Raw genomic sequence first — 16,529 nt, 5'->3', positions numbered from 1 at the left:
GGGAAGAAAGGAAGGGGCTCCATTTATGTAAAGATTAAAAAATTATCAACCAATGGAACTAGATCTGATACAAGAGGATTTTTGGGAACGAAAAAATGGGTATGATTATTAAAGATCACGATCTCCATTCAGTAATGGGTGAAGGGAAGGATAGGGGGGGGCTCTCTTATCAGTTTTTTAGCATAAATCCAGAACATATCAAGCAAAAACAACCATATTTTATAAATTAGATTGTTTGCGAACGATTAATTTGGGACCCTGCTTTTTTAAAGCGAAGCTTAAGGAAACAGATAAAAATTATCAGATCTTTAACACAAATTTATAGATCAAGATTCAGAATATAAGTTTAAGTTATCTTTGTGTTGCAAATCGAAACTCCAGCTGCAGCTCTCATTTTATAGCGGTTGCCTATGAATTACGTTACAATTTGATTTAGATAAAATAATCCCAACAAAACAATAAAAATTTAAATAATTCCTAAAAATATCATTTGATTTTGAAAGGTGTAGCAAAGCACACCGGGTCAGCTAGTTACTTTATAAATAAACAATTAATTATTGAAAACATCGCTTTTTTATTCGAAGAAATTCTTTATTTAACTTTCGCAGAGAAATTTTCAAAATGCATGGGCATCCCCACGTCAAAATATACACAGCAAATTTTTTTTTGCTGGAAACCAGCAAAATTTTGCTGGTTTTTGTCCAGCTGACTTTCCAGCAAAATTTCCAGCAATTTAAATTGCTGGAAAAAAACAGCAAACGTTAATGCTGGTTTCCAGCAATTCAAATTGCTGAAAAATCAGCAATCCAGATTGCTGGAAACCAGCTATTTCTTTCAACACAACCGGCTGCATTTAGTATCAAATTTATATTTTAATTCAAAATTAAATTTTGATTACTGGCTATGCATATAATAAGCAATAAAAACAATTATTTCCTCCCGTTTTTCAATAAAAGTATATGTTTATTTCCAGAAACACGATATTTTTTTAAAAATATTCTATAACACCGGCTGGGCTGGCAGCTTTGTACCAAAGTGTTGATCATCCGCCACCTGTAAAAATAGTTTTGATAAGAATATTTTAGAGATTATCTATCTGTCCAAGAAAAACTCACCCTTAACTTATTATCTGGTTGCTAGAATATAGAGGAAATTAAAATAATTATATTAATTTAACCAAAATTCGTAAAATAGAATCTCACCTTGCTCCAGCGTACGAAACAAAAACAAACTCCAAATTGACAACTCGATTGCTGATTTTCCAGCAAACTAAATCAATTGCTGGAAAGTCCAGCAATTCGAAAACCGATTGCTGATTTTTCAGCAAAAATGACAAGAACACAACTGAATGCTGAAAAATCCAGCAAATCGAAAACCGATTGCTGGTTTCCAGCAAAAATTTGGATTGCTGAACGTTTCCAGCAAATTTTTTTGCTGGAAATCGAGGCAAAAATTTACAGTGTACACAGCAAATTTTTTTTCGCTGGAAACCAGCAAAATTTTGCTGGTTTTTGTCCCGCTGACTTTCCAGCAAAATTTCCAGCAATTTAAATTGCTGGAAAAAACAGCAAACGTTAATGCTGGTTTCCAGCAATTCAAATTGCTGGAAAATCAGCAATCCAGATTGCTGGAAACCAGCTATTTCTTTCGTATTTAGTATCAAATTTATATTTCAATTCAAAATTAAATTGAGAATATTGGCTGTGCATATAATTAGCAATAAAACAATTATTTTCTTCCATTTTTCAATAAGGGATTTATTTATCTCGAAAAACACAATTTTTTACAATTTTCTATCATCGACTCTGGGGTGGCAGCTTTGTGCCAAGGTGTTGATCATCCGCCACCTGTAAAAATTTTTTTTGATTAGTATCTTTTATGGAATATCTACCTGTCCAATAAAAACTTACCCTTGACTTGATGCCTGGTTGCTAGAATATAGAGGAAAATAAAAATAATTATATTAATCCGACCAAAATTCGTAAAATAGAGTCTCACCTTGCTCCAGCGTACGAAAACAAACAGACTCCAACTTGACAACTCGATTGCTGATTTTCCAGCAAACTAGATCAATTGCTGGAAAGTCCAGCAATTTGAACATCGATAGCTGATTTTCCAGCAAAAATGACAAGACTACAACAGAATGCTGAAAAATCCAGCAATTGGAAAACCGATTGCTGGTTTCCAGCAAAATTTTGGATTGCTGAACGTTTCCAGCAATTTTTTTTGCTGGAAATCGAGGCAAAAATTTACTGTGTACAGAATTGACTAACTGGCTGAAAGCTTTCGAATGTGTAAAAGCTTTTTGCTCACGCTCTGTGTAAAGCGCCCAAACATAAAACTAAGTGGAGACACTTTTCTCGAATCTGTATGGATTTTTATACAGAACAGAGTAACTTTGTTTACCGTGTAGAATGATAAGTATACGCACACTAGATAAATAAGATCATTTTTGGAAAAAGAGCTTTTACACACTTCTATATTAAATATAAAAATGTAATTACTTCACACATACAAACACACAACCCAACATCAAGTGTAAACAAAACCACACCAAAATTAGAAGGTTCAAACCTGGGGGAGGAAGACTGAAATTTTCTGCATCGTTTTCTGCATCGTTTTTTTACTGTTCGGCAAAAAGCCAGCAATTGTTGAAAAGATTTGTATTCGTTCAAATTTTAACTTTAGATGATCGGTTTCGTGTTGCGAGTCATGTAACTCAGTTGTTTGGGTGCTAAATTTAGATTTGGCTAAATTTTTAGAACAACAATTAATCAAACCATTTTTATTTATCAGCTTCAAAACTTTGACGAAATTTAAGCGACTTAATACGCCATATCATGCAAGAATTTTCCAGAGCAAAACAAAACCTAATTAAATCATTGTTTTATACAAAACAAGTGCTTTTCAGCATCAAACAAGTTCTATTAAAAATCACTAAATAAGAAAGTAAAATATTGAACCTCCGCACTGGTCGGTAGATTGATGAGAGAAATTTGACGTTTGAAAGATTTTTTTTCTTTTTTTAATCAGTCTTCCTCCCCCAGGTCCAAACAAATTGTGTCCGCATAAAACAGTTAGGACTTCGTATATAATTATGACCATAGTGATAACAACATACAAGATAAAGGTAAAGTACACACAAATCCAATATTCAAATAGAAAATACAACAAAAACAATTATCATAACAGGTTAGATACCAGTAAAACTTCCCCTCACATCCGATACACTCAAGAACACATACAGTATAATGCAATGTAAGTACAACATTAGACAAAACTTTGTAAAATTCACAACTTCAAAATTTTCAAAAAATAAAATAATTTTAAGATAACCCTTGAGGAAGGCCAAGACCAAAGGCCGAAACGTCGGGCAAATTGTAAATTTTAGTATTTGCTTCCTTTTGACTGAAATGCCAATTTAAATTAAAAAAAGAATAATAATCATCAGTCGTTAAAAACTACTTAAAAAAAAAAGAGAGGATTTACGGAAACTGGAACCACCAAAATCGAAACGGTCTCTTGAAACTTCCAACTTGGATATTTCGCTACAGTCATCACCTGTCCTCGAACCTCCTAATAAGCGTCGTGAAAGATGAATATCCTTATAGTTAATAGCTTTTTATACTACAATGGCTTCAAACGATAACATTAATAAAAATTTTATGTATGAATGTGTAGATGATTTCTTAGTAAATAAATATAGCTTAACATACAAACACGGTTTAAAATTACTACAATGGAATATTCGCGGGATGAACAATCCTGAAAAGTTCGATTCACTCAAAGATTTTGTAGATCGCTATTCGAGAATCATCGACATAATAGTGGTGAGTGAAACATGGGTTAAATCCGGAGATACACAAATGTTTACTCTAAACGGGTTCAACGGAATATTTTCCTGCCGTGAAACATCGCATGGGGGACTAGCCGTTTATGTACGTAGTGGTCTGAACGTTGATACTGAGAAAATAGAAGAAGATGATGGATTTCATTACATACGACTTCGTGTTCGCTTGGGTAACGGGCCACTATCACTACATGCTGTTTACCGTCCTCCTGCATTCCGCTTCGCCAATTTTGTCGAGAAGCTTGAAAGCAAGTTGTCTCGTACCCTAACTCAATCCTCCTGGGTGATACAAACGTGCCAGTTAATCTTTCGAGCAACATAGTCGGCGAGTATCGCAGGATTTTGGAATCACACAATATGTTTGTTGTCAACAATGAGGTCACACGGCCAGCCAGTGGGAATATACTCGACCATGTTGTATGTTCACAGAGCATCACCGCTTCAGCAAGGAACGAGACGATCTGCATGGATATAAGCGACCACAACATGATTGTTACCACACTGTCGAGCAGTACCAATAAAGATGTCCAATACTTAAGTAAGAGCATCGTCAACCACCACCAACTAAACGCAGAATTCGCAGAAGCGCTGCAGAACATTCCGCCGACAACATACGCTAACGAAAAGATTGTAGCCGACAAATATAACGAGATCCGGAATCGTGCCACAAAAACAATAACAATAAGAGCAAAGGTGAAGAGGAACTGCCCGTGGATGACATTCGACGTCTGGAAACTTATGTCAACGAAAGACAAGATCTGGAAGCACTGCAAGCGTCACCCTGCAGATGAACACACCAAGCAACTTATAAAAGACATCTCCGGAAGACTGGCAAAGCTGAAAAGTCAGTGTAAACGATCATACTTTCTTAAACTTTTGCAAACAGCATCACCAAAGCAATCTTGGAAATTCTTAAACGAAGCCCTCGGCCGTAAGTCCAAATCGCGTGACAATATAACGCTGAAGATTGGAAATGAAGTTCAGGTGGATCCAGCACAAGTAGCAAACAGCATCAATGAGTACTTCTGCAATATCGGCCCCCAATTGGCTGCTAACATCGCAAGCAATCGAGACATTCAACAGTACAATTCACTTCGTTCACAATCATCGCCTTCTTTGTTTTTGAGACCGGCATCCGTCTCAGAGGTACTGTTGGAAATCAGCAATCTTGATTCCAACAAATCTCCTGGTGCTGACAATATTACCGTGGACACACTAAAAACACATCACTTGGTGCTCTCTAATATCCTGACAGATATCTCTAATGAAATAGTCGGAACCGGAGTTTACTCCGAAGCATTAAAACTAGCCAGAGTAACTCCTCTTTTCAAGTCTGGGGACAACTCAGACGTTTCAAACTACCGTCCTATCTCAACGCTCTCAGTATTGAACAAAATCCTGGAAAAACTTCTCGTCACTAGGATAAGTGAGTATCTATCGAGGTACGACCTTATAAGTCCACGCCAATATGGATTCCGAAAGGGTTGCAGTACATTAACGGCAACTACTGAACTCCTGGAAGATGTTTACGACGACCTGGACAATCGAAACTACGCTGGTACCCTGTTTTTGGACCTGAGGAAAGCATTCGACACAATTGACCACGCCTTGTTGTTGCAAAAATTGGAATGGTATGGTATACGTGGGCAGCCTCATCGATTGATTGAAAGCTACATGATACCATAATCTCATATAGTCACTCCAACCCCCTCCAGATAGTGGAATGGATTGGTAACGACCTGCAAGTTCTTCAGCAATATTTCGACTGCAACCTGCTTTCGCTGAACCTCTCAAAAACTTCGTACATGTTGTTTAACTCTGGTCGTCGCTCCATACCGCAGCTGCCATTAATCCGTATAGGCAATACGATTATTGAACGAGTGCGCCAGTTCAAAAATTACTTCTGGACGATACCCTATGCTGGTCAGCCCATATAGAGCAACTGAAACGAACACTCGCTCCGGTCTGTGGTGCAATATGGAAAATATCAGCGTTTATTCGACTCACTGGTTGAAAAACGTCTATTTTGCGCTGTTTCACTCGAGGTTACAATACCTAGTATCGCTGTGGGGTAAAGCATGTAAAAGCCGCCTTAGGGAACTGCAAACCATGCAGAACCATGTCCTCAAGACTGTCTTCAAGCTGCTTTATTTATATCCTTCTGAGTTGTTATATGGCATGAATAATTCAGTACTTCCTATACGAGGTGCCCAGGAGTTCCAAACACTAATATTTACCCATAAACTCCTGACAAGCAGAGAATCCCACTACAATTTACGCCTCGAGAGAATGACGTCCCACCGTTCGTCCAGAAACGCAAATCATCTCCGCCTACCCCGAGTAAGGACGGAATACGGGAAAAAGAAACCTAGCTACTTTGCCAGTAGACTCTACAGCAACCTGCCAGAGACCCTGAAACAGTCTTCAACGCCCTCAAGATTTAAAGCGCAACTGCTATCGCTCTGCAAACAGAACATAAACCGTTTCCTCCGTTAAAAAAAAAATTGTGCCACACCACTTATAATTATCATCTTTTCGTTCTCGCCCCTCCACCTAGCCCGCCGCCCAAACGCCACTCCAAACCACCGCCACCCACCCACCACCCCCCATCAGTAACCCACGCACCACCGCAGCAGCCCACAACAATCTACGAATTTAAAATACATGTCTTAATAATCCTATTATATTGTATAAAACTGTGAAATAGCAAACGAAAAGTGCCAAGCACTCCTTCACAGAGCATTATTTCGCTCACTGGAGTGCTCATACATATTTTGGAAAAATTTTGTAAACGAATTGTTAAAATTGTTTTGACAGGGTTTTGTGCCTGTTGGAGAAGAGGCTTGAGAGAAGCTTAACTCCAGCGGGCTTTCCCTGTCCGAGGAAAAAATAAATAATAATAAAAAAAAAATAAAATAGGTTTATTTCAATGAGAGTGTAACTTCAATACGATAAGTTAAAATGTGGAAAAAAGAAAAAAAAGGAAATTTTCCAGCAATAATAGTGCAAAAAATCGTCAGAGGGGACCTGGCCATGGCCCAGGCGAGGCAATTAATATCCAAAATAAATAAAATTACAATGGATCATAGTGTTTCTCGGCCAGCAGCTATCAAGGTAGGTTTCGAAGTTTTCAAATAGCTAGAAAACTGCCCAACCCAGTCCGTCAGAACAAAGGTTTTCTTCAGACAAGTGAAATAAATTATTTGAACTTTTTTTCAGATACCTACTTCAACCCGAGAGCCACCGAAAAATTCCGGTAGTACGTTCAGGACCCCCTGGATGTAGTCCCTCTATTTTGAATCAAACGATAAGTTTAAGTTAAATCGATATTTTTAGTCAGTGTGACCAGAAATATATTTGTGCTTTTTCCCAAACAAAAATTTTATTATTTTCGATCAAAATCTTATTGTTTTTAAAATAAATTTTTCTGCGTGTAGAATTTTGATTGCAAAATTCGAGCAAATGGAACCAAACGTTGTTGTTCATGTTATTAAATTTATCAAATTTGGCATGCAAGGGTATTTGGGAGGACGAAATGTTCCCAAGATGGTTTTAAGTTCGTTACCTTAAATCATATTTGAATTTGTTTTCTTATCCTTTTCCTTTTCCGATAATTCTTTGTTGTTATCTTTACTTAAATTTTCTAAATTTTCACATTTGTATCACTTTATCATATGTTCAGAAATTATTTGAAACATGAAAATCTGAGTATATAAATGAGTATATAAACGTACTCATAAATGATCTCATGTGCCACTTCATGTGAAACTTCATTTTTCCTTTTCGTTTTTAAGAGATCTAATTTATTTAACATCTTTCAAGGATATGATGGCAAGCATCATCGTGATAGAGATATAATTTCATGACCGGCTTAGAATACTTGAATATATTCATTGTACCTATTTGACAGGTTTTGTCAGAAGTACAATTGTAAATATAAATATTAAGATATTCTTTCTCATTTTAAACCAACTTACCTTCAGAATAGTTTTCGTTTGGATATTTACATGCACCACAAAAACTGATATAAATTGAATTTTTCAAAGTGCACTTTGTGCATGTCCAAAACTCTCCTTTTTTCATAGTGGTTTCCTCTTTGACCCAAACACTTTGTAGTTTGGAGCCACCGCAAGCCATACAAACTATTGAAGAACTTTTATTTACTAAAGTGCATTTCTTGCATGTCCAATCATGGTCGGCTGAGCTCTTAGAGGCGATTGTAGTTGCATAATCTTCCTCTAAATCCTGTTCTATAGATGCCATAGGTACCTTTGTCAATTCGAAAATCTCTTTAAACTTTGACTGGGATAATGATGGTGATTGTCGTAAATCATTATATTTTGATGTCATGAGTTCATGTTCCCTGTAGCCATCTACCAATAAAAAAAATGATCATAGCATTAGGACGTCCGGAAAGCGACGTAAGTTTAACTTACCGTAAAAATGTTTGTCTCCCGCTGTTGTCGTATTATCTAATTTTGAAGCTCCACATACATCGCACTCATGACAAGATTCAACATTATATGAGTAGGAACAGTTAATACAAATCCATAACTTGCTCGGTGCTTGATGACATCTACATATATAGAAAGGGAAATGTATTTCATTTAATTAAACTGTACACGCAGAGAAAACTTGGATTTTGAAACGAATTTAATCTGAATTTGATTCAAAACATTCAGTTTTTTTTTAATCAAACTCCAGTTTTCTTTCAATCAATGAATTATAGTTTTGATTCAAAAGAATAATTCTTGAAAGAAAGAATTATTTTTTTGAATTGAATAATTTTGGATTTTGATTTTAAACAAATTCTTTGATTCAAAAGACGTTTTTCAATTGCATATTTCTTTTAAAACAAAGTAAATTTTCTTTCAACCAAAGAAAAATGTTTTCAACGGAAAAAAATAATTTTTTGAAATAAAAACTTCAAACTTAGAAGATATATAGGATTGACTTGCAAGAAGAATAGAAAACCGAAAAATCGAATAAAGTTCGGCCGCTCATTTTAAACATCAAACCAGTGAATCGGAGTAATAAGCTATGAATAAGGATGATTCAGGATGCAAAATGGTAAGTGTAAGTTAATCAAAAAGTCAATATTTAAGTGAATTTAAGATTTTCTAAAAGCGCTTGCATAGTTACAGGACCACGGCCGACGGATAGGTTTCCAAGTCCCTTCAAACATGGTGAAAGCTGCGCAAAGTAACACCTCCCCAAATCCCGCGGTCTTATTATCTTCGGCCCAATCTTCAACGGCAATCACCAGTCGGACCAGCCAGCAGTCGGAGTGGCTTGCGGAAGTTTATTGACCGGCCCACGGAGAATGCGAAACTATGTCAACGATATTAAATGGTCAGTGATATTAAGGACCCGGTGATTCGGTTATAGTGAACCAGTGTTTTATGTGTTTGTGAATAAAAAAAAAATTAAAAATTAAAATTGTTTCTTTTTATTATTCAATAAAAAGATTAGATAATAGGAACTTCGTAACAACAGGAAAAAATTCTTCCAATTGGAATAAATGGAAAATGGTTCAATGAATAAATGCTTTTAAATCTATATCTAAATTACATTTGAGCAAAAGAAAACAACTTTGAATCAAATGAACCTGGCTTTTGTTTCAAAGCATTAATATTTTGAATCAAGATTTTTCAAAAGAAAAATTCTTTGAAACAAAGGAAAATGCATTTGAACCAAAAGATTTTTTATTTATCCCAAAATCAATGGAAAAAATCCTTTGTTTTTGCGGCACTTTCCTTTGAAATAAAAAATCTTTTTGCTGCGTGTATAAACTGTACATTATGGGATGTTTTGTGTATTCTCTCATTGACACTGATATATTGAAACACTTTTTATACAAATAAAAAGAAGAAAAACGGCAGGAATGACAAAAGTAGAAACGAACTGGTAAAATAAAATCTAGAACTTTCCCCGACACTAGTTATCTTGATGGAACTCATTTAAAAAATACACTGCCGGCCAAAAGTTTGGGATCACCAGCTAAAAAACATGCAAATTTTGATCGTTCATATCTCAGCCGTCTTAGGACATATTGCAAATCTTCCGATCTCATTTGAAAGATAATATGCAATAGCTATTTTGGAGGCATTATTTTGCCCAGAAATAATGTTTTAATTTTACACCTAAAACTTAACCTAAAGTTACAACATTTTCAAAAATTCGCACTCAATATTCAAAGCCGATCCTCTCGCGATAGGGTGTACAAAATTTCAAAATTTGTGTAGCATTTGAATCCTTATTCTATTCTTCTCAAAACACAATCAAAAAACTTTGAGCTAAAATTTATAAATGTACTTTTAATTAATAAAATAGACAATAAAGTTATCGTCCAAAAGTTTGGGATCACCCCTGGTATGGTGTATCGGCCAAAATTTTGGGTTGTTTGGGGCGTTCATATCTTTCTCATCTAACATCGTATTGCAGATCTGAATGGTACATTTGAAAGCTTAAGAATTGTCGTTTTTTTTATAAATTCATACAAAAATTATATTTTAAAGTGATAACCATAAAAAATTTAACTGAAATTGTTTTTTTTTAAATTCACACTTATGATTCTAAGTTTTTTATGGTTATGGATTTGAAATATAATTTTTTAACGAATTTATGAAAAAACAACAATTCTTAAGCTTTCAAATGCACCCTTCAGATCTGCAATACGATGTTAGATAAGAAAGATATGAATGAGTTAAATTTGCATGTTTTTAAAAGAATGATCCCAAACTTTTGACCGATACACCACACAGAAAAAAATAATGACTATTACGTGTCCTTGAAAATGGTTGCCTTCAAAATAAAACAACCTGTAATCATAATAACACATTATTATCAAGTGGTTCATCTGAAAGTTACTTAAAAGTAATTTAAAATTACAGCAAATGTCCTGTAACAAAAAGGAGCATGACATTTACTGTAGTTTTATAGGTCGAAAAAAATTACGTGCCTTCGAATTTTACGTGTCCAATAAATTTCAATAGGTCGATTCACGCACTGCCTGGCCTCACTGTTTTTGACATTTCGCGATTCCTGTTTTGATTCCTTATTTTCCAATTCTTCACGCTGAGGAAACAAAGCAAACATTTGGGTCCTCATTATGTTTTCATTCACACGTTTTTAATAAAAGTTCTCAGCTCAGTTTTGGGATGAAAGAAATTTAAAAATGAAATAAGTTTTTAAGAAATTACATGATTTTAGTATGAAATAACGAAAAATCAATCCTTTTGTTTGTTAATCCAGCTGAAAACAGAAATATAGGAAAAAATGGAATCAAACTTAAAAGTTAACTACCCAACGTTAGTTTTATTCCTCCAAACTATCAAATCGTAACAATTAAGAGCAGTTCAGCCTTTATTTTCAGTACGTTTATCAGAGAATTGGAATCCCCTGTCCCTAAATAGTATTGTCGTACAAGTATGTGCATTTGTTTACAGCTTCCGTTCAAAATAACACAAGAAACTACCGGACAATCGATTCGGCACATTCGAATTCTTTAGAAACTTCGCATTTGGACATTCGATGGGATTTTTTGTTTCAATAAGAAGCGCTGCCCTAGAAAATTCAATGCAAAGTGGGTTGGTTGGTCCAGAATGAATGAGTTGAATAAAGGGTTTTAAAAACATGTTGAAACATTTTAATAAACAAACCTACTTTTCGAAATTTTAAAGATTTTACAACTTTCTGTTCCGATAACCGGTAAGAAACCAAAAAATGTGCTAAATTTAGTTCACAAAATGGGAGTTGGTTTTTTGCTATCCTCAAACTGAGTTCTGAGTTAAATTTCTTGACCGTGCAGCTACACGAAAGTTTTCGCCGCACCCCATTTCTCGTTCGTACAATTTTGTAAACAGGACGTGCGAACTGTCACCACAAAAGGGAGAATACGTCATCGTGAATCGACCCATTGCCCATTAACAAATTCAAGTGCGTCTGGCATCACGGTTAGGAATCAGGTTCAACCTAGAAGCAAGCTTGCGAATTTTGATTTTTTTTTTTTGCCCGAGTCGAGTTTTTCTTTGACTCCATCCTTATGCTGCCTGAGTTGGGTAGAGAATCCGCTCAAGCTAACCCGGACAGAGCCGAGTCAAATGAAATCACCACTCTTGGCTCTCTTGCTCAAGATCAACTCCCTACTCAACCGAGTGGTGAGTTTAGCAGACTCGCAAGAAGCTTGAGTCTGATGGGAAAAAAATCCGTAGAGTAAAAATAAAATCCGCTCACAGGTAGGCTGATTTTAAATCCTTGAGTCGGGAAGAGTCTCTTGGTTTTGACTCGCTTGAGTATTTTATTTTGACTCGCTTGAGTATTTTTTTTTGACTCGCTTGAGTATTTTTGTTTTGACTCCGATTCTTTTCGGCTAGCTTGATTTTTTTTAGATTTTGACTCAAGATTTTTCTGGCTTGCTGGAGTCGTTTGATTTTGACCGGCCTGAGTCGTTTTTTCTACTCGCTTGAGGCGAATGGAGTTTGGGTTCTGGCTCAGCTCGTCGTTCGTGTGGAGTGCACTGGTATGGTAGAGATGATTGATTCCTTTACCTGTATTATACATGCTGTATATACCGGGACAAGCGTCGGGTGTCTGGTTTGAAACAAATTTGTTCTATTCGCGCTGTTTGCTTGCGTCGCTGATTGTAGTGCGCTATATAAATTACAAGAAAGTTTTTAATTTCTATCTGTAAATATAATTCATTTAGAAATTGTTTTGAAAAATGACGGCATAAGCCAATTAAACTTGTAATCATACAAGAAACAATACGTTTAATTGAGTTATTATTTATTATGGTCCATTTTTAACTTTTCAAAACTACTGAACATTTTTATTGATCATTGCGTTTGAAATTTTAAAACTTTAACTCGAAATTAAGAATTCACTTTCAAAAATTCAAAATTTGATATTTTTAATACAAATTTAAGATTGACAATTAAAATTTTAAAATTCATAACTTAAAGTCAAAAATAAGCATTCAAAATGCAAAATTCCCAATTCCATATTAAAAATTCAAACTTCAGCCATCAAATTTTCAAATTATAAATTTAATATTCCAGAAAAAAATTCAAAATCAAAATTTAAACTGCAAAATTCGATATTCAAATTTCAAAATTAAACCTACAAAATGCATAATTATAAATTCCAAATTCCAGATTGAAAATTCAAAATTATAATGCAATAAATATAATTCAAAAACTAAAATTAGAAATTGAAAACACAATATTTGAAATTAATCAATCAAAATCTTAAATTTAAAATTCAAAATCCAAATTAAGAAATTCAAAATTCAAATTGAAGTACTGAAATTCAAAACTTTCAAAATTCAATAATTTAAATTTAACATTCAAAATGTTATATTCAAAATTCAACATTCAAAATTTTATATTTAACCTTCCAAAGTCGTTCGGGTCAATATGACCCGAAGCGCACATTCAAATCATCATAACTCTTCGAGAAAAAATCGCAAAAATTTGATTTTAAAAACCTCCCTGGGGAATCACGAAATACACAATCTGTAGTACTAGGCAACTTCCTGTGACCACCGGAAGTGCTCCCTCAAAAAAATCCGTAATTAGGCTGTTCGGGTCTATATGACCCGAGAGTTTGCGTAAGTTCCCCTGGCCGCAAATATTGACCGATTTCGAAGAATTTTAATTCATTGTATAGATAATTTATTCTAGTTTTTCAATATTGAAAAATAAAGTCGAAATATTTCACGAAATCACCAGTAGCTGATTCCGAATGAAAAAAGTCCCGAAAAAGAGCTCTTTTTAGAATGCCTATAACTCGAGACAGGTTCCAAATATTGCGCTGATTTTATAATATTTGGAATTGTCAAGAATAAATCTATCCATGGATGTATAAATTTTTGGTGGTCCAAAGGAAGTTTTGGCCGCTATCCCGGAACTTCCAGTAGAAAAAAATCTTACTTCAAAAAAGTCACCCAATTTTGGCTTTGCATTGCTGTATCTCGGTTACCAAAGGATCGATTCTCTAAATTCAAATTTTAGTTTTTTTTCGTTAACTTTATTATTATTTTCGTAGAACATAGTTGGTTCCTCAAAAATCTCAGTTGTTCAGTATATGGTAATGAAACTCACATCTTTTTTGTCATTTTTCAAACTCCCCCTCGTGTCGGTGGGTCTACGCGATTTTGTTAGCGTGATTTCTCTAAAATTTGAACTCAAATTGGTCACTTTTTATATACCTAGAGATTCATTAGAATCTCCTCTTTCGATTGACATACATCTTGTGTTGTGTTTTGAAAATTTGTAGCAACGTTTTTCGAATTTTCTGAAAGCTGCCAGATTTCAACCAGTTTGGTCCACGTTTTCAACAGATTGGTGTACAAATCTCGCACCCCTCACGTAGCTGCGGGAGAAACAAATCCTGTAGCTCTCTTTTTGTCGCTCACCAAATCTACCACCCAACCCAGCAGCAGGAGGAACTGCCGTCTCGCCGCGTGGTTTGCTGTTTGATTGAGCTGATGCTGATAACGAAATGAACGCTTTATTGTTGTAGGAATTGCTTGAATCTTTTTTGATTTAATTTTTAAATGGATGGGCAACATTTCTAAAGTTCACGTCCATGATTTCAGATTCAGATTACAGATTTCAGATTGCAGATTTCAGATTTCAGATTTGAGATTCAGATATCAGATTTAAATTTCAAGATCCGATTTCAGATTCAGATTCAGATCTCAGATTCAGATTTCAGATTTCAGATTCAGATTTCAGATTCATATTTCAGATTCAGATTTCAGATTCAGATTTCAGATTCAGATTTCAGATTCAGATTTCAGATTCAGATTTCAGATTCAGATTTCAGATTCAGATTTCAGATTCAGATTTCAGATTCAGATTTCAGATTCAGATTTCAGATTCAGATTTCAGATTCAGATTTCAGATTCAGATTCAGATTTCAGATTCAGATTTCGGATTCAGATTTCAGATTCAGATTTCAGATTCAGATTTCAGATTCAGATTTCAGATTCAGATTTCAGATTCAGATTTCAGATTCAGATTTCAGATTCAGATTTCAGATTTCAGATTCAGATTTCAGATTCAGATTTCAGATTCAGATTTCAGATTCAGATTTCAGATTCAGATTTCAGATTCAGATTTCAGATTCAGATTTCAGATTCAGATTTCAGATTCAGATTTCAGATTCAGATTTCAGATTCAGATTTCAGATTCAGATTTCAGATTCAGATTCATATTTCAGATTCAGATTTCAGATTTAGATTTCAGATTCAGATTTCAGATTCAGATTTCAGATTCAGATTTCAGATTCAGATTTCAGATTCAGATTTCAGATTCAGATTTCAGATTCAGATTTCCGTGGGCGTGATTGAGTGCTCATTTATATCACTTTGATATAAATGGGTATACCTTGACGTATAGCAACATTAAATATAGAATAGTGAGAGTATCACAGTTCAGTGTTGCTATAGGCATCAACGGATCACTTCCGACCATAAGTGAAACGGAACCCCTAGATGTCGGTCCCACGGCTTTTAACTAAAGCTCAATCACATGGTCAATCTGGTCCGATCAGAAATGATTGTTTGACCTTTTATTGTAATTTTATGTGCCTTCTTTAATGCTCTTTTTTATTTTTCAGGTCATCCGGAAGTGGAGTTTTTTTTTCATTTTTTTTTTCAAATATATTCAAACAGTTAGAAAATTAGAAAGGAGTAGGTTAACATATGTAAATACCAGTCTCCTCCCCAATGCTCCAGTGGATGTGTATTTGCGGTTTATGAATTACGATGGTTTATTCTTAAATCTAGCTTTTTTCAATCACTGGGGGCTAATTGGATGGAAATGATATTTTGTGGTTTTAGGTTTGTGAAATGCATCTGTCTCCTGTGTTGTTGTGATAGTATTATAGTTCAAAGCAAACAGTTTTGATAATTTTTAAATCTCATTCAAAAGTAGGCATTCAACTTTGTGAGGCAGGTAGGATAGGGCGATGCTCAAACGGTAAGATAGGCTCTTATATCCATATTTTGGTAAATTTGCATGGTTTTGTGATGTTGTGATAAGACTTCTACTATTAATTTGAGCTAGAAATTTTTATAAGTTTTAAATAGGGTTGCCCAGAAGGCTCTCACATCCATATTTTGGTAAAATTGTATGATTCTGTGATATGACAGGAATAATGTAGATTACTTCTTCTATTTATTTGAGCTCGATTTATTATTAGTTTGAGCTAGGCTTCTTTTTAGATATGAAATCTTACAGTTTTAAATTAATTGATCAAACTAATACGTTTTTTTTTTGTTTTTTTTGCTCTCCTTTTGCTTCCTTTTTCTCTTTTTCTTCTCTTTTTTTCTCTCTTTATTTTTTAATCGCATGCGGAGCTAAAGTCGTAGGATGACAAGAGGAGCATTGGAGAGCCAGAGGGACGAAGGATACAATATTTCAAAGACGGAGAAGCGATGGGCAACACGAAAGGATCTCCCCGGATCAAACCAACAACCCAATTAACCAAGTCCAGCAAGGACACCCCAAACAGAGCAAGCACTCCAAGCAGCCAAACCCAGCAAGATGACCGACAAGGAGGTGAAAGTTTCGGGTGAGGACGTTCTTATTATCATTTAATTTTTAATGCATAGTAGATAGTTTCGTTGGGATTAATTGAGCGACCTTTCTCAAACCGCCAACGTACTTCC

The 16,529-nt window shown here is 34.9% G+C and overlaps 1 protein-coding gene and 1 long non-coding RNA gene across 6 annotated transcripts in view; one reads left to right on the top strand and one right to left on the bottom strand.

Annotated features, from left to right (window-relative positions):
* The window catches only part of LOC129747123 (calpain-D), a 450,101-nt gene that overhangs the window by 282,600 nt on the left and 150,972 nt on the right, over nt 1-16,529 (bottom strand). For all 5 annotated transcript variants that reach the window (XM_055741165.1, XM_055741174.1, XM_055741159.1 and 2 more), the window contains exons 3-4: nt 8,287-8,426; nt 7,828-8,223 (exon numbers count right to left, since the gene is read on the bottom strand). In XM_055741165.1, coding sequence (XP_055597140.1) covers nt 7,828-8,223; nt 8,287-8,426 — 536 coding nt within the window. The remainder of the gene's footprint in view (nt 1-7,827; nt 8,224-8,286; nt 8,427-16,529) is intronic.
* On the top strand, nt 2,561-6,704 carry LOC129747224 (uncharacterized). Its single transcript, XR_008737469.1, has 3 exons — nt 2,561-3,130; nt 3,193-3,258; nt 6,408-6,704. It is a non-coding gene; the product is annotated as an uncharacterized LOC129747224 (long non-coding RNA).

The sequence above is a fragment of the Uranotaenia lowii genome, chromosome 1, assembly GCF_029784155.1.
Source record: "Uranotaenia lowii strain MFRU-FL chromosome 1, ASM2978415v1, whole genome shotgun sequence".
Lineage (NCBI taxonomy): Eukaryota > Metazoa > Arthropoda > Insecta > Diptera > Culicidae > Uranotaenia > Uranotaenia lowii.
The sequence above is the reverse complement of the archived record's forward strand: the minus strand, read 5'-3'. Positions and strand labels throughout refer to the sequence as shown.